The 22,882-nt window shown below is 41.3% G+C and overlaps 1 protein-coding gene across 2 annotated transcripts in view; it reads right to left on the reverse strand.

Moving 5' to 3' along the window:
• Positions 1-1,919: 1,919 nt before the first annotated feature.
• Vps16A (vacuolar protein sorting 16) overlaps positions 1,920-22,882 on the reverse strand; it is a 37,936-nt gene continuing 16,973 nt past the window's right edge. For both annotated transcript variants that reach the window (XM_084606707.1, XM_084606706.1), the window contains 11 exons: positions 18,443-18,570; positions 16,669-16,813; positions 15,742-15,876; positions 12,200-12,308; positions 11,174-11,268; positions 8,280-8,384; positions 5,944-6,033; positions 4,941-5,110; positions 3,108-3,204; positions 2,856-2,959; positions 1,920-2,131 (listed from right to left, as the gene is read on the reverse strand). In XM_084606707.1, the coding sequence (XP_084462833.1) occupies positions 1,987-2,131; positions 2,856-2,959; positions 3,108-3,204; positions 4,941-5,110; positions 5,944-6,033; positions 8,280-8,384; positions 11,174-11,268; positions 12,200-12,308; positions 15,742-15,876; positions 16,669-16,813; positions 18,443-18,570 (1,323 nt within the window). In that variant the 3' untranslated portion in view covers positions 1,920-1,986. The remainder of the gene's footprint in view (positions 2,132-2,855; positions 2,960-3,107; positions 3,205-4,940; positions 5,111-5,943; positions 6,034-8,279; positions 8,385-11,173; positions 11,269-12,199; positions 12,309-15,741; positions 15,877-16,668; positions 16,814-18,442; positions 18,571-22,882) is intronic.

Raw genomic sequence — 22,882 nt, forward strand, 5'->3', positions numbered from 1 at the left:
AAAGTGATTCCCTCATGAGCGAAGTGTAAACTGAAGTGCAAGTAACTGGCACATTTAGGCTGAGGTAATGTGCGAGTGGAAAAAAAGACATTATGGTGCATTACCAATAGCAAACAAACTATTTTATCATTAAGTACGTTGGAAGCTCTCAGTATAATAAACAAATGTTGTGACGGTGTTTCAGCAACATGGCTGTAAACAGTCGCACAGTGAACCCAAAGTCAAAGGCATAAGAGTTGAAGTTAACTCTTCCCTTCTTTACCAGACGAGCGCACCCGCACACAGGCCCAAGTATATCACAAGACCACAGATGGCCACCTTGCATACAAGCTTGGGCTCTGATTAATTGGTGTTTCACAACAAGTATTCAGAGAAACAACACAAAGAGTAAGGTCCATAAAAATACAAGAAAACTTTTTTTTGTCAGCTGTGACAACTCAATCAAATGCTCAGACTAGCAAAAAGCATTGCAGCACAGTTGTTTAATAATCAACACAGTCTCACAGAAGTGCAACTGCTTTGGAAAAAGGAGAAGGCTACTCTACATGCCCGTTGACTTCAACAGGCCAAAGAATACATTGCCACAGCGCATGGGTGCATCTTACACCAATCTGTGCCAAGCCATGTCACCTAACTACCACCTGTCAGAGGTGTGCTCTCGATTTTTCGAGGCTGCGAGACTTCAAAGGGCTGACAGCAGATGCCTTTGCTTTAGTTTGGTTTAATGTCCCAAAGCGGCTAAGGCTATGAGAGACGCTGTAGTGGAGGGCTCCAGAAATTTCGACCACCTGGGGTTCTTTAACACTGACATCACACAGCACATGAGCGCCTTACTTTTTGGGTCCATCAAAAAGCAGCCGCAGTGGTTGGGATTCGATCCCGCATCCTTAGCACATTATTCGAGCGTCCCAACCACTGTGCCACCTCGGCGGGCCTTTAGGCTATTAAATGACACCCTGAATTTTCAGTTTGTTAATCCTATACTACTTTGCAACTACAACTCTACAAGATTTGTACCAAATAACTATCTCCTACTCCCAAAAGTTTGTACAATTATGGAAAACCTCTTTTGCAGCCATTTCATTCTGGAACACTTTGGCTTTAACACGTGAAAACATCAATGTCCTTGCCTTCATTTAAGAATAAATTGAAGATGCATTTGCTGAAATGCTGATTTGTTATACGTGGTATAGGTCTAATACCCGTGTTATTGTGACACTAGCCTTTGTTTTTGTGTACTGATTTGCCATGTTTTGCATTTTATAACCATTAGCTAACTATGCTGTTGTTATTCCTTTTGCTGTTATGACCTCTCGAGGGTTCCAGTACAGTCTTTCGATTATGGGACCCCAGTCTGTATTTTTTGTACTCTGTAAATGTTCATAAACTTTAATTCTTTTTTATTATATAAAAATTAGAACATGGGTTACTCTTAACAAGTTTTCACAATGTTCTCTTATAGGTTGTCTTGCAAGTAGAAGGGTGTATTTGAGGGGCATATGGCCAAGACAAAGGCAACATTACGAAATAAAATTTATGAAAACTCTTAATTGTCATTATCCGACAGTGTGTTCACATTCCTTATATATTTTGCAAAGTATTATTTTGCTCGTTAAAAGTTGTTTGCACAATTTTATTCAGAAACTGACTTTAGTGAGCCATTCTTAGTCATTTTCACTTTTTGCAGTCATTCTTAGCCATTGTTAGTCATTACAAATTTTAGTTCTTTCTGGGTGGCTGGGAAGGTTCTTACCATGGCATCTACCTTCTGTCCTCTCCCTACAAGTGGAGAGGGAACTGCCATCAAAGTGGCACAGACATAACCTCCACGTACACAACACAGCATCTGCTGCCAGATTTTCTTCAGTCTTCCAACGTTAGCTCATCAACAAGATCTTTAGTTAGACCAGCAAACAAAGTATAGTAAACAGATGAGACTGTTTTAATACGAGCTTCTATGTACAATGTGCCACAAGTAGATACAGTTCACCGTTTTCCAGCCAGCTGCTGTTTCATGGTGGCAATTTTTTCACTGACTGCACGGTTGGCTGCTGTGCACTTGGTCAGGATGAAGTTCAAGGCACCGTCATCTTTCTGCTCAAAGGCAACCTTCGCAGCCTCCTCCAAGTTCCTGCAAAGGCAATTAATAACAAACTTCAAATATATTTTGGAAACCAATGCAACATTCGTACGCAAAAATTAATTTGTTAAAAAGATAGCATGAAGACACAAGGAAGCGTTACATGAGGCTGTGAGTCTTCTCAAACTCTGTTTTTAGCCTTTATAATTAATGACGTTTTTTTAAGATGACTTTTACCTTCACGTTTTTGCCTCACCCGGTTCATCAGACGCACCAGAAATAATAATAAAAAAAAAATACTTGATCACATTAAAAATTTTATTTTCTATCATCACACTGAAACAGTACTTTATTTACATTTCACTGCAAAAATGATATCTTTTTGCAGCTATAATCTATTAGTTACAATAGTTTTCTTCGAGCTGAGCAACTCTATAATAATAATAATAATAATAATAATAATAATAATAATAATAATAATAATAATAATAATAATAATAATGTTTATTTTTTCATCAAGAAGATATGCAGCAGTTATACAGAAACACTGATAATCACGGCACAAATTGAAACATTAGTTTTGCCTATGAAATCTAGAGTCTTGCCTAAAGCTAAAAGGTGGAAAATGGGACAAGAAAATTTTTCTGACTATCAAGAAAGTTGAATTAACCACAACCCACTGTGTGGAGTTTAATACATCTCATCTGTCCTGCACAAACAACACAGTGCCATAACGGTGACCCTGGATGAAAATAAGAACCATACAGGTACATACCCAATCTTCACAAGATATCTAACTTTATTTTCTTCTTTGACTTTTTGCATGTACTTCTGAGCTTCAAACTTATTCTTGTGCTCCCAACAAATATCAACAAAGGGCTGAAAAAAAAATAAAAAAAAAAAAAGAGACTGAATAGTAAAACGCTCAGGCTAGGCTCTAAGAAAACGTAGGCCGCCACTGGTCGCTTATGTGCCACAGCACACAACACAACACACAATACAACCCAAAAAAAGATGGCTACATTACCTCATACCCAATGGGAGACTTTTTGGATTTTGAAAACTTCTCCAGTTCCATCCAAAGTTCCTTGTCTGCTAATACCTTTATTTTAAGCCACCAAAACCTGCAAGAAAATTTTTTTCAAGTGGCACTAATGACACTACAATTAAAACCAAATAAAGAAAGCACTAAATCTGTACTGCCAAGCATGTCTTTCATCCACATAATACTAAAAGGAATAGACTAAATACCTGACAAGGATTGTATGAGTCCATAGGCTTGGCCTCCGTTTGAAGAGACACCACTCATACTATTACTGTCTACACTCCATTTGCCGATGCTCACGACAAATACACTATGTAAAGTGTGCACACAGGACATCGGTGCAGGGGAGGTGTAATCACCGGATTGACCTTACATTTCTCCAACTGTTCATATTTATCACAGCCACCACCTCAGAGCCAAACCAAAAACCAGTCCGATGGCTCAACATTTCGGAACGGTGATAATCCAAGTGACAATTTCAAAAAAGAGAGAGAGAGAGAAACGACAAGGCAGCAACACTAAGGGCTTAGGAAAATTTTAAATTCCGTGAATCGAGAACGAAGAACCTGCAATACTCCACAGAAAGCTTCCCGCTCACCAGTGATGCCCATGCCGTCCACTTCCTGTCTAGTTAGGTGTTTTAAGCTGCACAGCTCTGTGCCTGTTAACACCTTTTATTGCTTGTTTTCTTCAATCCACAAGGTCCTTTCACAGCCTGCTCTACTTTAGCTATAGTAAGAGTTTATAACAGTGTTGGAACAACGTTAAAGGCTCCGTTCTCCAGAAAATTCGGTATTGTTGGTGCTGTGAGTGAAATATAATTAGCACGGCTCTTGCAGGTAGTAGTCGGAAGGTGACAGGGTCGGCAAGTTGTGTAATATCACAAGACTATGTAACAGAGCAGGAGCTGACAACTCAGGCGTCTCCTTTAAGATGGGAATCAAGCCCTCCGGTACCTTTAGATTGTATGTCAAACACACAACCCCTACACCATACAGGCCCATTTGCACAGCTTGGCTAAATCAGGGCTTTATACCTATGTTGACTGGTCTTTTATATAATGTGGTAGCTTCCTCTGGTTTTCTGACTGGAAGGAATTCCTGGAAGAAATACATTTCAAAGAGTCCTAATCATTAGACATTTAAATTGTTTCAGAAGAAATGCAAACAGCATGGATAACAAGAAGTCAAAATGTCCACACTGCGAGCTCACCCTACACTGATAAAGAGACAACCCCCCCCCCCCCCCTTTCTTTTTGCACATACAAAAAAAATATACATGAGGCTTGCTATAGCAGTTCAGCTATTGGTATCATTAAAAGATTATAATTAGTGCATGGAAGATTATAGTTAGTGAAGCTATATAGTGCAAGCTGCATTTTTTGCTCTTTAAGCCACTACAGTCATCTCTTGCTAATGCCCGTGTCCCCCACAGCAAGCAGTCATATTCTGAGAAAATCTGACGCTGTTCAGGCTTGTGCGCTCAACTGATAAATGGTCAGAACTGTGTGCAGACAATTCAGCACAGATATATTCCCCCCATTATTTTTACAGGATGCAAAGCAAATATAGGGTACTTAAGATCGAGTAAATATGGTGTGCGCGTATATATATGTATGTCAATACACCAAACTATTTTGTGATCCACCTTCAGGTTCAATGTATCATGGATCATTTCCATGAGCTGCACTAAACCGCATCAGCCGCAGTATGAATCAGAGCTGTTACAAAGTTAGAAAGAAGTAAGTAGCTTTAACAAACACTGAATCAACGGCAGCATCCTCCAATATGTCAGAGCAGACGGGCAGTAACTTGCCTCTTTTCGGGCACCTTGAAGTCTTTGCAAAGCTCTTCAGCCAGCTTCATTTCGCCAATTTCCATGAGCCGGTGCATGGTCTCGTGCACGGACAGGTCCAAAAACTTATCGTTGAACTTTTCCTCAAGCTTCAGTTGATACCTCATCAACCTCAGCTGATCCTCCGTTTGCTACAATCATTAACCGATAAATACAATACTATTACAAAAATGGAGCGTGCCTTTCTTGTCACGCCCAGAAACGCAGCAACTCAAAGCGATTTCACAGTGTCATTATAGGTTGCTTAGCAGTTCTATTTGTTCACAGGGCATGGCCATATTCTTATCGTCTCTGATACTATCACTCATGTTCATATTTTCCAGTTCAATTATTCCATACAGTAATACCACTATGCCACAGGCCAAAACTAAAATGTGTTGATTCGAGCAATGAATGACTGATCACGAAGGCTGGCGAAACCTGTAGCTCTCAAATGAAGCATTCAAATGTGAAAGGAAACATAGGTACTGTCCTTATGCTTCATGGTTTGATGTTTCACACCACAGGTAAAAACATCCAAAAACTGAAAAGTCAAAAGTCTATTTTAGAACTACGTGTAGCCAATTATGGTTACCTCTTATAGCATGAAGAACACATTACATTGCATGCAAACATTCCTTATCCTCATGATAAGGATATCCTCAAAGTGAGGATATCCTTATCCTTATCGTGAGGATAACAGTTCTTTAGTTGGAAGCAAACTTAAAGCAAATGCCAATTTTCTTCAACTGTTGAAGCGAAGTGCACTAAGAATTCTATTGCACACAGGAAGATTTGACAAAGGAACACACAGCATATATACACTGAATGTTAGAATTGTATCTTTTACACCAATCTTCAGCAGCAAACCTTTCTTCTTGAAAACAGCACCTAGTCAAAGACACTAAGTTCAGTTGAAGGGTACATTTGGAACAGCAAAATAAATTAGTGATCCGTCTCTAAAAAGTTCATTCTTACTGCTTACCGCTGCACAGAAATCGTTGCTTCCTTTCTTGCTGCCTTGCTTATACTTTGCAACAGCTGCTTGCAAACAGGCAATTCGCTGCTCAGGACGCTGAAACAGTACCCAGTGAACTTGAAAACCAAACGTTAATGGGTAACCACCAGCAATGTATTTCTTAACAAGCAGTACGAGCAGAGCATGTATCGAATACTACTGGTGAGTGCTTTTTCACATGTTAACTTACTCCTATTGCTTCAGAGCCTTTTTGCTTAAACGGCCTGAAATTAGAGACACTGATGTGAAATCGAAAATATCGCAAATCAGTGCAGTACCACTCCTAGATGACAAACACTACTTTTATTGAACACAGAGCGCTCACAAGCTAGGCCACTGGCCGTTTCCAAAATTAAACCGCAGTGAAGTAAGCTGAAATTTCTTGTTGCCCAAAAGAGAAAAAGAAGGGAAGGTTACTCACCACATTTAAAGATTATATACCACCTATGTCACAAGTTTTATGATCCAAGTGACGAATTTTTATGCTGCAAAGGCAACTTGGCTGGTTTTGCTCTTTGGTCAAGTTGGCATATGGACATGCTTAGAGAGATGCTATCGGCTGACTGCACTTCCTTATTATAATCCACTCCACACCTTGATGGATTTCCCCCCAAAACTGGACCACCACCATCCGACTTTGAGTTACTGACCAATTCACTCTCATCCTCCTATATGCTAGCTGTTCTGTTTAGCTCAGCGGGTGGAGAAAATGCCCCGGATAGGTGGTACTGAGTTTACACCACGGAGCAGGATTTCTTTAACTACAAAGTTTGTGTGAAATCTGTACAGTTTTCCTTTGTAGTCGTATGGTTGCCCTTGGGTAGCCACTAATCAGTAATTACTCTCTTATTAAAAAGAAAAGATCTTTCTTAAATGATTTTCAAGGCACGTGCACCTAAACGCATGATTCTTGACAGTGTGGCGTTTAAATGAAGAGAAATTTTGAGTAACACCTTGAAAACTTTGGAAGGGAGGCATGGTCTTACGTGAGCTGCAAGGGTTGCTCTGTGGAGGAAGGAAAAAATGGGTTGTTCTCTTTCTATCTCAGAAGCTCGAGCGGTTTCGTTGCGAGGCTTCTCGCACACTTTTCTCCTTCCCATGGCCTTTGTCCCTAATCGTTAGGGCTGGCAAAGTGATCAAGAGTGAGGCTTGTACATAGTTAGTGTGTGCACACGTGACCCGCTGATGCACGTGTGCACTTGTCTTCAAACTAAGTTGTGTGAATGGATCCAGATAATTTTTCAGGCTTTGTGAAGCAAAGTGCACGGAGCATGCCTTATGGAAACCCATTAAACGCGAGCCGTGAGTTCACTACTTTTGCAGCACAATGTTAATTACTGCTTTTACTTTGGTGTGCACGAGTTTTTTTAAGTGCTTTTGCCGTTACAATACAAAATGTTGGACTCATATGTTTTCTGTGCGTCGCCGATGTAATGTAAGCAAGAAGTGGCCACCTACAGCGTTCAATGCCAAACCTTGTCAACCTAGAAGGAATGAAGTGGGAAACAGGAGAGCCTGAAACTGCTTCCAAGCTTTTCGTTTTTAAACCAGCTTCTTATAAACAAATGTCGATAGTAAAATGAAAGGCCCAGCAATGAGGTTATGCTGAGAACAAAAACCTGCTGCAGGCTGCATTCAGAAGTGCCATAAATGGAAATGAGAAAACTTCCATGCCTTATAACATAAATGATCCCTGCTTTGCCAACAACAGCTACTGCCAGAAACCTATTCAACAATCAACTATAGAACCAATGTTTGAGTGGTATAATACATCACTCTTTCCCTGGCAGTGGATGTACAGTCTTTGTCAAAGTTTATAGTTCAAGCGGTTTGCATCCAAGCCATAGGACTCTCTTAGCATCCATCCATGAAAGTCCTAAGCTTTGTAAAGGGAGAACTGTTGTTCATTAAAAATTCCATTGATTTGGAATGGTGGGAATGCATGATGAGCCACATAGCAATGGACCAGAATGAAACGCTTTGGACTCTTTAAGGAAGGGTGTATTTTAGCTTGCAAATGAGATGACAGTCTGTTCAAGCCTGCAGCACACCTAATGCAGTATAGTAAGAAGTGAGGTGATCCTCAAAAAAAAGATTTAATCCGACTTGCTTCAGTAGATGTGAGCCTTTAAACTGGCTGCCTTTACTTAACTATACACGTTAATTAAGGCAGCTGAGCTTGAAGTTTATTGGCACTGCACACTGGCGCTTGACGCAAACTGCTAGCCTGGTGTACCGGGTAATCTACGCATTACTAAGAGAACAACAGTGAAAGCCGTCACAGTGCTATCGCTACAACTTACCGAAGTTTTGTAGCTTTCGATAATTTTGCACTCTGCAATCCCTGCAAAGTTGTCTTCCTGGTCATGAAGGCTCTCCAATTTTTGCAGGTCCCACTCTTTGCAAACCTGCATCAGGAGCGGCAAAGGTGCTTTTGTGCGTGTATACTATGTCCTTTTTTTTTCTTTTACAAACACTTCTGTTTTTACAACCATTTTGCCTTTGACAATACTGCACTTCAACAGAGTAAAACAAACAGATGAAACCTAGCAATGAAGGCACACAGATGACAGTGCTCAGAAATTACTACTGTCGACAAGTACCGCTTCGAACTTCACAATAGATATTTATGCCCTCCTGTGGCAACAACTAGTACCACAAATTCTAGGTGCCATGACAAATGCTGTTCTCAAGAGGAAATGGCGGTATGGCTTCATGAAGTAAAATCCCAGATGACTGGACACTGCAAATTGCACCTGGCTGATTCCACGAGAGATCAAACTGCCTAAAAATTTTAGATTCTTAATTTTCTTGATTACACTACATATTTTGCCTAGAATGCTCAGTTTTTAGCATGTTTGAACATAAACAGTGACTTTCAAAAATTGAAAGGAAAGAACCCCATCCCCAAATTTTCTTAACATTTCAGGAACAAATCTCTAGGAGGAGATGAAAAAAAAAAAAAAAAAAAAAAAAAAAACCATGTTGCATTATACTGTTTGCAAGGGTGCTATCAAAGCTAAAACCTGTAACAATGCTAACACAGAGGCGGCCAGCTGGTTCATCATATTTGGAGCCTTATGCACTACTAGCTACACGAGGGGACAGATAAAACACAACACAGATAGCAGAGCATAAGTCTCCGAATACCGAAACCTGTAACACCTCAAGCATCGGCAGCGCATCTAAACGAAGGCGCTAAGGCAGCATACCCTCTGCTTCTTAAAATGTTGCCTCTATTTACCATTACCATAAAGAGAAGCATATCTGAATACATTATTATGAATGAATGCCCATTAGTGACGTAGGCTGCATTTGGTGGCTCCGATATCTATGGCGCAGGCAACCGCTCAGGCTGGCGCCTTTAGGAATGCACACACAAATGAGTTTTTTGTAATTTTCTGTTTTCCATGGTGCATTTATCATGACTTTCACATCTCCAGGCCATCGCTTTGTCCACCTGTTATTGGCATACTGTGCCTTCTCTTTCTTTTCTAGTGGGCATTTAATCAAAAATACAGTTTATTATTTTTTGCCCCCCCCCCCTTCATTTAATTTTATTGGTTTCCACAAAGGTATTCCACAGCAGACATTTCCACACCATTCTTGAAATTCAGTTTTGCTTGTCAGAAGTAGCATCAGATTTTTTCTCAATTAAGTTTGAATAGAGCCTACAGCAGAATATGGATGCGTAAAACGCCTCTGCCAAGTACATTTTGGAGAGATATTGCCTCTTAAATGACGTTTTAAACAACCCCTTTTTTTTTTAAATGCATAAACAAAGAAACATTTAATAGTTACACTGCGAAGTTCAAAATTTGCCCTGAAAACTGTTCTTTATATGCATTCCTATAGGCCACCTCAAGCTGCTAACCGCACCCACAGATAAATATGCCTCCGTAACCTGCTCAAGTCAAAGAACGGCTGCTTGGGCGTGGTGGTTATCCATTAGTGAAAAAACAGCGCAACAACAACGAGACACACGAGAGACAGCGCTTGTCTCTCGTGTGTCTCATTGTTGTTGCGCTGTTTTTTCACTCATGTCAAAGATCAGGTATGCTTCTTTTTATGGCAAAGGTGTCAGCCTTGGCATACAGGCAGCATTTTGAGAAGCAGAGAGTCTATTTGTTGCTTTTGAGCCTTCCTTCAGACTCTCCATTATTGGTTGAGAAGCCACAGGTTTCAGCTTTGATAACTGATGCAGACAATATAATGCAACATATTATTTCATATTCTTTTCCACCTTTACCTAGACACTTGTTCCTAAAATTTTAAGAAAATTTGGGGATGGTTTCTTTCTCCTTTGATTATCACTACTATGTTCAAAGCATATTTGGGACACTGTTTCATGTTCTTTCATTTTATATGTGACAAACAATGCTTGTAAGCTCTTTTTAGCAACTAAATGTTTACCAAGTCTGCAATATTGAAGTGCCTATAGTCGCAGAGAAAAAAGAAGTTATTCAAAATAGTCTCATTTAAGACTTGTTGCATTTTTGAAATTTTTTCTTGGAAGCAATGACTTCCCCACAGCATCAGAAATATGCTTGACATACTCTTTCTGAAATATATTCGTCGTAGCTGTATTTGTAGGTCATTGCAAAGTTGCGAAAAAGCTCTATGCTTGAAAAAGCTGCTTTTGCCACAATGCCATTCATAATTTTTTTTTCTTCCAAAATATTAAAATTTGCTCAAAACTAATTCTACTGTTGGCCAACTGAGAATTTTGCACACAATATATAATGTAAACACAAAAAATAAAAATCTGAAATATTTAGGCAGTTCGATCTCTCGTAGAATCACCCCCTATATTTTAAGAAAGAATGCCCAGTCATCGTTATGCATGGAAGTACTGTGTAGTCCAGTATAGAGTCCAACAGTTATTTATGTTCAATAAATTATTAAAATGTTGGGCTTTGCAAACTATATAAAGGTGCAGACTATCCAAAATTTTCTTTAATATCATTCAATACAGCATAAAATGCCAAATTTAGTTCTATACAGCAGATGTTGACAACATATTGGTTGCAGGCTATGCGCTGGATGTAAACAACGTGCTAGTAAAAAGAAAATATTTTTTTATTTGAAACTGAGCCTTGTACACAATAGTCTGGGTGCGAACTGTACATCAGAAAGTATGATATACGACAAAGAGGCTTCATATGAAATAAATAGGGCAGCATCCATGAAGACTCACCTTGAGGTAAAGGGACCATGCTACAGGGTATGCTCGAATTATCATGTCAAGCTGTGTGGGCCTCATTTCCTTTAGCTTCAGCATCACCATGTACACTGGAATTGCAATGGCCCAAATTTCAATACTTTCGTGTCTCGATGATGCAAAAACATATGTGCATATGGCACATCACAGAAAATATAGCTTTTAAACAAGGGTCTCGTAATACGCAGCGCAGGTTTTATAATGAGACATAGCACATTGTAATCATTTTTGAACAGCTATAATACCACAAGGAAACATATCTGGAGTAAAAATGGCACACCATTTGGCATATCATGATATGACGATGTTGTAGCGATTAGCACAATTATTAACTCAAACGGTTCCTTCTGTGCATGACGAGAGAAACATTACGAATTGGGACAGTGAGAATACTGTTATTTTTGTGATTTAGAAACTCTCAAATATAGTGTTAAAAAATAAACAAACAAATGCTAACATGAATTTACAGAGGAAAATGGGGATAAACCTCAGAACCTCAGTCACAAAACTGTTGTAAAGCTGCTGCTGCTGTGACTTTCAAAAATTGTACTTGAAAATGAAAAATGTGGTGAATTATGTTCAACGTTCCCCTGAACTCACTGTTAATTAATATAGTGGACAAAAAAATAAAAAGTAACCGATCTTTTCATATTTTTGGGTTCTCTCTCTCGTTGTCTTCCTGAACTAACTGCACTCTTATAGCACTCTTACAGATGCGTGCAACATGACTGGAGCCCTCTAGAAACCATAAAGCAGTCGGATCTTTGAGCCACAACTCTGGTAGCCACCATAAGTTACCATGCCCGAGAAACATTTTACTACTCATTTGACAGCTTGCCCATATATAACTACTCAGTGCCCCAAAATGAGAAAATGAAAACAGGCAATTAGTACACAGCAAAAACATGAAACTAACAGCAAAATATGTTTTCTTACTAATGTACTCTGTGAAAAAGACACCCTTTTTGCGTAGTGTAACCACTATAAAGATGGCTGTCATACCCAGATCTGTGTCGCCACTCTCAATAGCTTTGACAAGGGCACGCTCTTCTTGTCCAAGCTCCACAAGAATGGGCACCTGCTCAGAGGCCCTCGGTTCACAGTCAAGCAGCTGTTTAAACCAAAAAAACCGAGAAGGACAAGTGAAGGTGGGGCCAAACCAAGTAGACATCTTAAAATTAGAAAGTTTTGCTAAAAACTGCCAAGGGTGTGTGCTAATGAGGCACGTAGCAAGAAGGTTACCACTGAGTGACACAAAGCAGCTATGTTCTTCATTAGTTTTCTTTTTAGAAATTTTTTATCACCTGGTACATACAGTCGAAACCGGATATATCGAACTTGAAGGGGATCATGAAACAGTTTGATACTATATGGACAATTCGATATACAGAAATCGGCTTGAGACGCCGTTTGCGATCCTGAAAAATGATACCTTATTTGTCGTGTAATAAACCCACTCACATAATGAACCCACCCTTCACTTTTACCGCTGAGAATTTGAAAAAAAAAGAAAATGTTACTCGATAGCACATCCTTCTGTTTCACGCCGTCGCATACATAGTTCATTTATTGGCAGCGCGCAGGACACTGCGCAGCTATAACGTCACAGCGTGTTTATCTTTTGGCTATACTTTACATGTTAGCTCCTGCGGTGGCGGGAAGCGAACTTGGTAGTGCCCGTGATGGCTTGATTGCACAAGCCTGGTTTGATTTATCCCGCCACGCTTAGGGCGGGCGGCGTCTACTGCCACAAAATCGTTAGAAAGTGTGATAGCCGCAAATGCTGCTTGAAGCGAACAATGCTAAAATCGCCGTCATGATCGCAGCTGACCACGTGCTTTCATTGATTCATAGATGCAAGAATGAACAACTCTCGAAAAAAAAAAAAAAGAAAACAAAAGAAAGAAAGAAAAATCTGCCGCCGCTTAATGTCCGCAGCCACCATAGCTTACGCTAGGCCGCACGTTCAGCACGACAACACACGACATAAGTCTCATGTCACCTGCCACACACAGAGGGCTCACAACACACACTGAAGGAAGCATCTGGCGTTCTGTCTGCCACAGTCTCGTGACAGGCTGAGCTGGGTTGTTGGCGCATGAGTGGTGCATGCTGCTGCAAATGAAGACCGCGAAAGAGGAATGGAGGAGAGAGAGAAAGCTCGGCAGAAGAATGGGCACACCCTTGCGCTACGCTCAATCGTGTTTTTCCCCTCTTCCGAACATCACAGCTGCATTGGCTGCGTCTGCTCCACATCGGCCATTGCCAAACTGGTTCTCTCTCATTCCTTCACGCACATGGCTTGCAAACATCACGTGTTGGTGCACGGAAAACAATCACAGCAGCTGTGCATGCCTTTAGGGAAAGGACGTGGCACTGCCCTAGACCAGCCGTCGCCGAACTGTTCTCTCTCATTCCTTCCGTGCGTGGCTTGAAAACGTCAGGCGGCAACCGGCCGAGGGTGATGCAATAGTCTTTGGGGACTGAGCATCTTCCAGTGCATGGTGTGGAGTTTGATATACAATTAAACCTCGTTACAAGAGACACTCAAGGGACCCGAAAAAGATGTCTCTTGTAACCAAAACTTCTTACCAACTCCTATGTGCGGCAGTTTAGATTCCCTTAACTAAATTCTGTTCCATATCAGTGCTCTTTTTTGCTGCGATATGTCAGGAACCAAGAAGGAGTGCCTCCTTTTGACTGGGAAGTCAAAATGTCCCTGTTGTTCAGCCACTGTCGTCCCATTCCTATGTGACTGAAACAACAGAGACATATTGACTTCCCAGTCAAGAGGGGGCACTCCTTGGCTCCTGACATATTCCAACAAAAAAGGACACTACTAATATGGAATAGAATTTAGATAAGTCAATCAAAACTGCTGCACATATGAGTTGTTACGAATCAGCTGCATTACATAAGCATACCTGGGTTAACTGTGTCTCTATTAAACGCTGAAGAAGTTACTTTATAGGACCTGCAAAAGTTGTCCTTAGTAACAGAGTGTCCTTTGTAACCATGTTTCTTGTATGCAATGTTGTTAACTTGGCAAACATAGGGAAACCAACCAAACTATTTTCAAGTGTCTCTTAAAACCGAGTGTCTCTTGTAACCATGCCTCTTGCAACGAGATTTTACTGTATCAAACGACAGGTGAAATGAGTTCGATATACGATGCAGCTTTCCTATACTTTTACATGGGATTTTCAAGGGGACATTTTGCAAGTTTGATATAACCAAAATTCGAATTATCTGAAATCGATATATCCAGATTCGACTGCACCATCTAAAAATTCCACAAATTTCACTGCAGTCCGAGAGCATTTCACAGAAAGCAAATGCGGCTTCGCCTTCAGTGATCTTTTTCTTCCTGACTGTAAGAGAGCTTCCAGACACAGCATAGTGCAGGAACATGGTTCACAGCTCTGTTCTGCCTCAATTTCACAACACTGACCCATGAAGGGAGTTGTCAGTGGGCAGAGAAAACAGTAATGTCTGTAGTTCTTGAATAAGAGACATTTCTGGAATGAACCTTAATGTGTTTCGACTTCTGCAGCCTGAGCCGGGACCTAAATAATTGTTTTCTTTATAAACATACCTTGCACAATACAGAATCCGATGTGCGAAAATTACAAAAAGCTTGTGTCGTTCTTGTGCAAATTGCAGTAATCTAGATATTTCGCAAAAGAGACAGGAGCTGGATAGAGGCTTTCATTTCTAATGCGATAGCACTAGCATTCACAGTTGGACATTTCATCGATGCTTCTTTGTCTGGTCCTCCTGACATTGAAATAAAATAAAATAAAACCATTAATGATCCCAAGTGCGTTATCCCATGGCGGCACAAACAGATGAACCTCTACGCCATCACCACAGCCGAATGGCCTGCGCTTTTAACTGCCAGTCTCTCACACTATGCTTGGCATGGCATTGTCCTCTTCAACTTCCATTCAAGCACAATGAATCCAGAACATACTGCTATCGTGTTTTCCTCTTAAGATGTGTTAAGTGGCCGAAAAATATAATGAGCACTACCACTATGGTCCCCAAATGCTGATTTCGCTAATGTTCGACTGAAGCCTGTTTGACCTGGAAAGCGTAGCCTTGAACTGGAACTGAAACCGAAGTGAAACTCAATGTGCTAGCACACCAAATTTGCATGTGTCCTAACTAAGCTAAGCTGTCTGTCCTTTTTTGACCAGTAATCGGTAACTTTGCAGAAGGTACTTGTGGGGCCAATTTTTCATGAGTTTTACACAATCTGCGGAAAACGCCAAAACATGAAGCCGTTTGCAGCATGCAGGTGGGATGTCCTTGGGATGTCCTTAGTGTTTTCCAGAAAAGCTCTGCTGTTTAGATACAAAAGTGGTGCTCCAATGTGCAGAAGGAAGCATGGGTGAAGATCCGACATGAAAGCCTGAATGCATTTTGACATCAAAACACTGACAAGGGCTGTCAGCACCATCAAGGGGCGAAGTGAACGAGTATACTGTCAAATTAGGAAGTCCCCAAATTTTGTAACGACTCAGTTAACACTGTCGGCTTACCTTGATGGCCAGGTCTTGCCTCCCGCAATCCACTGCTTTCCTCGCTATCTCCGAGTAAAGGATGCCTGGCGATGAAGCCAGTTTTTCTGAAATGGCTTTGGCAACTTCGTCTGTGGGAATGTGCAGCTGCGCTACCTGTGAAACAAAAGGCAGACAAAACATTATGAGAACATTCCACTAGTACTAGCAAGTTGTATACTCATCCATTCTGAGTAGCCTACAAAAATTTTACCATTTAGAATAAGTTTATAACACGGAAATAATATCTGAAAAAGAAACTTGCCAAAAGCCTTTTACAAATCACTTTTCTTCTGAGCAAATATGTCTGAGGTTATTGTAAACACTGTAAAAAGAGAACAGTGATGCAATAAAAAGTAAAAATTTATTGCCCTTAGGCAACATGCGAATTAGGTGCGCTAGCTCTTTAGTTCCAACTTCGATTTCAGGTTGCATCTTTAGGTCGATTTTAGGTTGCTCTCATTAGCATACAGTTGTAACCTAATATGGTATGTGAAAAACCATCTGACAGAGATAAGCCCGGCTTTAACTAAACAAACCGTAAAACGTGCCTCTATGGCCTAGGAGTAGCATGTCTGAATCGGGATCTAAGGATCCCGATGGGTTTGATTTTCATTCTGGCCAAGTCGACAGCTCCTGCCAATTTAGCCGTGACATGTGGTCAGGTGACGTCGCACAAACCACTGACAAAAACACGAGCATGTCGCACGAGCGCCGCTGTTGCACGAGCCTGGAAGCTACAGACACCACACAATGGCTAAACGGCTGAGTGAACCATCCAATGCTGGTGCACTAAAAGGAGACAGGCATAATAATTTAGCACATATGGTAGCAACAAGTTCAGGGACGGGGGCAATGACTACACTGCTGGCAAAGGCAGGAATTCAAAGTCTGGACAAGTTTCATCACCTTATAGCAAGCCCAGTGGGCCAGAATACGGCTGGTGCCCTCTAGTTCCGGCAGGCGAAGGAACTTGGCGATCTTGAGTGCTAGGTAGTAGTGCTGTCGCAGAACCAACCGGTCCAGCAAGACGTCAACTGACAGGCACTGAAGCCTTTGGACACAAGCAGTCAAGGGCACACAGGGAAAATGAAGGCAACTGGTTCCAGCGCGTGCAAATCACATAGCTGAATGCTCACGGATAATGCACGTGTGGTAGTAATCCCATGTTGGCTACAGATCTTCCCCACAAGAACACATACAGCAGATCCCGGATATACTGAAGCCCGAATATACAGAGGTGGAAGCAGGCTCAAGCAAGCGTTGAGGTGCGGGCTAGTTAGTTGGTTGCTCACGTTGGATGAAACAGTGCGAAGGACGAGGACGAACAAAGATGAGGACTGTATGTGTCCTCACCTTTGCTGGTCCTTGTTCTTCTTGCTGATTCATCCAACGTAGGCTCAAGCATTTTGGAGTAGCTTTGGAGCAATAAAACAAAAGGTTTTGGAGCGTTCGAATTGCATTTTGGAGCATGTTTCTATAGTCAGTTACAAGCTAAGAAACAATGCAGAGTTGAATGCTCCTCAAGGGAAGCCCCCCACCAATGGCATCGACGGAGAGAAACCACTTAGCAACTCAGGCACTGAAGAATTCTTCCCTCCCCCCCACCCCTTTTAAGGCAGTAGGTGACAAAGGGCATTATATTGGCAGTACCTGCAAAGAAAGAAACTGCTCAGCCTAGGGTGACGTAGACAAAGGCTGGTGTCCCTTCCCTCTGGAGGGGAAGCAGCATCGAGAACTGACATCATTTGAGGGGTCTTTGCCACTGCTTTCCTGAGTTGCAACTGACTACAGAGTCAAACACATTCAGCAATTGCAATTTTCTCTTCTTGACACACAAAAAAATCCAATTTCGTTCCTTTTTATTAGGCCTGTGCGAATAGTTAAAATCTCGAATACAAATCGAATGCGTTTGTTCTTCGGTTTATTATTCATAGTATGTATTCGAAAAATCGATTTTAAGAATTTTTGAATAATTTCGTCGAACATACACTGAAAATTTCGAAGTCACCCCAGTTTCATCGCACTGCACGCTTCACCGCAACGCTTGACCATGCGGACTGTCCAGGGAAGTGCCCTCAAAACAAGATGGGACTGTTTTATGAAAAAATACTTGACAAAACTGAGAAAAAAACTTTTTTTATTTTTATTGCAAATGCAGACAACCATTGTGCAGGTGCTTATCAGATGAAATTACTGTGATGTAACGGTTTTTGGCAGTTTTCTTGGGACCCAATCGAGCTTTCGGTTAAATTCAGACATTCTTTTGTGGTCCTGACTAGCGTTTACTGCATTTAGCAGCGATATGACAGCTCCATTCAGTTTCATGTAAGCCCTTCTTGTACAAAAAAAAAACAGGTATACAGAAATTTGAAAATTCCTGTTTGAAAATTATGCTGGACTTTTCAGCAGGGTATACACTTCTACGCAATTTTAATTTAGGTTTATTGCAAATACCATGTGAATTCTGAAATAAACATGAACAATGCTTTTTTAATTTTCCATGTTTTTTTAACTCCCAGATATTTCCTTCAATATTTAAAGGACTTCTTTCGTATTCATATTCGTATTTGATTCTTACCCGAAAATTTCAATATTCACACACCACAACAAAACGCATTGCTTGGTGAACAACGCAGGCCAATTAAGACCACTGAAACATAAAAATGAGCACCAAGGATACTGCGTGTAGGTCAGAGGTAATCCCACCATATGGTCCCTCACGGCGTTCAGAACTCGCAACAGCCGACAGGTTTCCACAAAACTATTTGGATCCATGCTCTGTACAAATGATTTCCCGAAGAATGCGGCCTGCAAAGCGAGCAAAAATCACAATGTTAGAACTAGCACTGCTAATAAATGAGCTGGCTTTTATATAACAGAACCACTTTAAGGCCACATAGAATGTGTCACTGTGTTTTGAACACTGTTCAATTATTTCAGAAATTACCTTGGACAGTACACACATATGCACCATGCTGTTTGCTTTAATTTGAGCTATCTGTGACATTTATGTAAAACAAATTCAAAGGTAAATTTTTATGACCAACCAGTGAAAATAACAAAAAAAGTATGGATATATTATGTAATTTCAATTCAGCCGATACCACATCTTTACCAATTGCTGCATCTGCATAAACGGAGCTTTTTATTGCACTATATTTCCGTTATGCCAGTGCCGCAGCCCAAAATTTAGTCACAGGCTCCAAGAAGGGATGGGAACAAATAAAATGTGAAAACCAAAAACTGAAGCAACAACAAAAGTTATGCTCACCCCATCATACAAACGTATCATCAGAAAGCAGATTCACAAAAAAGACGTGAGCGAAAAGAGTACTAGTAATAGAAATTTCACAGAACTTCAGCTAATTATTTATGTAGTAATATTTTCCCAACCACACTTATTTAACATGAAATGAAATAAAGAAATGAAAAAAATTAAAGAGAGAGAGTTCACATACTGCTGAATGGAGAAGCATAGACTCAACAGCAGGTAGATTAGTGCATCTGGCACTCTGCCTGGGAAATCAACGGTCTGAGACATCACAGTGTTGATATACTGGCTTTAAACCTGATGCCTGAGTGCTACTCTGTAGCGCAATCATCTGACACATCAAGTTTCTGCTATTAATGCCACCTACTTCACTCCATCATGAGAAATTCAGTGAAAATGACTGTACTGAATGGCACCAGCGGTGGGCAGACATTGGGTGTCAGTCTGAAGCTGGCTTCAGTTTCGCTGGATGTCACTCCCTGAAGCCTGCAGAAAGTTGTCCGCAAGAGCTTCATGTCTTTGTGAAAACGACAAGTGCCCAAGCTCACAACTGATGGATTTAATATGCCAAAGCAGATGTCCCGTGGGAAGTGAAGCATGCGACAGTGGAGGACTCGGGGATTAATTTTGACCGCCAGGAGTTCTTTACCACGTGCTAAAATCCCAGTAATCATCATCATCAGCAGCAGCAGCCAGACTACACACACTGGAGGGCAAATTCGTGTTCCCATATCCCTCATTTTACCTCGGTGTTGAGCCAGCTGTGGCCATCTTATTCCAGCAAACTTCCAAATCTCATCTGCCCACCTGACTTTCTGCCAGTCCCTTCTAAGCTTGCCTTCCCTTGGAAAACAAGTGGTTACCCTTAGCAACCATCGTTTATCATCTTTTCGCACTACATGCCCTGCCCATGCCTATTTTGCCTTTTTGAGTTTGATCAGATCATCATCGATTTGCATTTATTTCCTAACCTATTCTGCACGTCTCTTGGAAGAAGGCAGCAGAGCAGGTAACACCAACACAAAGCACAAGAGGCACACACACGCACACAAGGACTACGCTGCACTGACAACTATTTTAACTGGAAACCGCACATCTTCTTCAAATCTTTCACTTCTTCCTTCACTTTACATCTGCAGCCAACTTCTTTCTTGTCGTTAACATCCTGCCGGTTTGTGCAAAAATTCTACTTCCTTTTTCAACAAAACCACCAATGGCATGCCAACACATTGGTCTCCTAAGTCATAGATTGCATATGCTTCATAAATCTTTCCGCCTAACTTGTCCTTCACCCTTCTCATAACCTTAACATTGTGAAGGTCAGCCGGACATTTTTGGTCTCTACAATCAACGCAGTCTTTGCAGTGCACAGCCAGATTTGTGCTAGACTTGTCCGATATTGCCTTAGCGTGCTCTCTAATCTGAGGCATCTGCCTTCTTCCTTCTGCCTTCCTTCCTGCTGCCTTCTTCCAAGAGATGTGTGACCAACTAGCTCATCGTTCGACTCTATTACTATTCTGCACGCTTCCGGTCTCTTCTTAACGTTACCTCCATCGTTTTCCCTTTCCATACCTCACTGCATTGTGAATTCGCGTTTCAGGCACTCAAGTAGGACCACCGTCAAGTTTAAGATTTTTAAAATTTAGCATGTCCTTTTAAGGCCCATAAGTAATCCGACGTAAACGCTACATTATTTAAATACTTCAGCCAGCTGTTTTTGAAGGTCATCTACAATGTTTAAATATAGTCTTTTTTCCCAAAGTCAATATCTAAAAAGTGAACTTGCTAGTTTCAGTTATTTAACTTACTAGTGTCACCTGCCTCTCAAGCCCTGAAGTTGTTTGAAATATTTACAACGGTCAGTCTTAAAACAATGTTACATTTAGTTGGGATGTCCGGTAGACTATAAAGTAAAAAAATGGCTTCAAGCACCAGTTTTAAATATATGTGGCACATGGCAAAAAAGAAAAAGTCAGAAACAAACTACTGCACAGTCAAACCAGATTATAATGAACAGCGTGATTTAATGTGATTTGTTCAATATACGAAGTCGTTTGCTTTATTTAAACCTGTTCATAACGAACTTTGGCATCGAATTCGTTATAATTTGTTCGAAAACTGTTGATCAAAACCGAATTAACAAATGAAAAATCATGCCACTCACCATGAATACTCTACTCCAAAAGAAATTTATTGCAGAGAAATTTACATCTATTTGCAGTAGGCAGTGATTTTCGCCTGAACATTGCGTTTAGCATCGTCAAGAATAATTGCGTTCTCAACACACGACATCATCTCGACAAACTCTAACCCACTTCCCTGTATTTTGGCGCAGTATCGCCCCAACGTGTGGACGAGTCTTCAGCTGGAGTGAAGATTGCTGGAAAACATATCAACAACCTCAGATATGCGGATGATACCACTTTAATGGCAGAAAGTGAAGTAGAACTCAGACTTCTGATGCGCGTACAAGAAGAGAGTGAGAAATTTGGGCTTAAACTGAACATTAAAAAGACAAAGATCGATCATGGCATCTTGCCCTATCAAGTCCTGGAGCATCAAGGGACAAGAAGTGGAAGCTGTGGCAGATTTTCTCTTCTCGGGCTCCAAGATTACCCCAGAAGGAGACTGCAGCCATGAAATTAGGAGACGCCTGCTTCTGGGAAAGAGAGCCATGGCTAGTTTTGATCGCCTAGTAAAGAGCAGAGACATTAGACTGCCAACCAAGATCCGTATAACTCGCGCTATGGTCTTTCCAGTTGTGATGTATGGATGCGAGAGTTGGACTGTGAAGAAGGCTGACCGCCGAAGAATTGACGCGTTTGAATTGTGGTGCTGGCGGGGACTCCTGAGAGTTCCTTGGACTGCCAGAAGATCAAATCAGTCGATATTGTCGACCATAAACCCTGACTGTTCATTGGAGGGTCAAATTCTAAAGTTAAAGCTTAGCTACTTTGGTCATCTGATGAGAAGAGAGGAGTCGTTGGAGAAAGATTTGATGTTGAGAAAGGTTGAGGGTCACCGGAGAAGGGGTAGGCAGAGAACGTGATGGTTAGATGGCATCCTCGAGGTGCTGCAGATGAAGTTATGTGATGTTAGGAAGATAGTGAGAGACCGGAAAGCGTGGCGTGATATGGTCCATAGGGTCACGAAGAGTCAGACACGACTGAACTGAACTGATTGCCACAACACATCAGTAGCAGAAAGGGCTTCTTGCAGCATCGGGCAAGGATGATTATCTTTAGGTGGTGGCTCCTTGGTGGCACTGGTACTAGATGCCAACACTCTACAACAATTTCAGAGTCCAGTGGGCTCGCTGTCACACCAACATCTTCGTCAACTCAATAAGTCCTTGAAGACAACCTTTCTGGCAGAGCATCTGGTGTATCTGTGAGCTCTTCCCAAAGCGTGTTAATATCGCTGTCGCCTTGCACTGCACTCATAATTTCCGCACCTTCCCGATATAATCCAGCAAGGTGGAAACAGTTCAGGATTGTGTCTCTTGTCACATCTTGCCAGGCACGGTTGATCATTTCAATTGCGCCTAGCAAATTTATCTTCAGCTCGTCATTCGCCCCAAATTTCACCAACAGGAGCTCAACAATGCACTTCCAGTAGCCTTGCTTGAATGACCATACGATTCCTTGATCAAGGGGCTGTAAAACCACTGTTCGGCGGCAAGAAGCAGAGCTTGATGTTTTTGAGCAAGATGCCACAATGGTGCGCGGAGCAGTTGTCGAGGGGGAAGAAAATTTTGCGTCCGCTCATTGAAAGTTCCTCATCCCAATCCTGCCGCCAAGCCTCAAATAACGTCCTGCTCATCCACGCCTTTGAATTCGACTTGTGTGT

Source organism: Amblyomma maculatum, chromosome 6 (genome assembly GCF_055883805.1).
Source record: "Amblyomma maculatum isolate TAMU_Amacu chromosome 6, ASM5588380v1, whole genome shotgun sequence".
In the NCBI taxonomy this organism is placed as follows: domain Eukaryota; kingdom Metazoa; phylum Arthropoda; class Arachnida; order Ixodida; family Ixodidae; genus Amblyomma; species Amblyomma maculatum.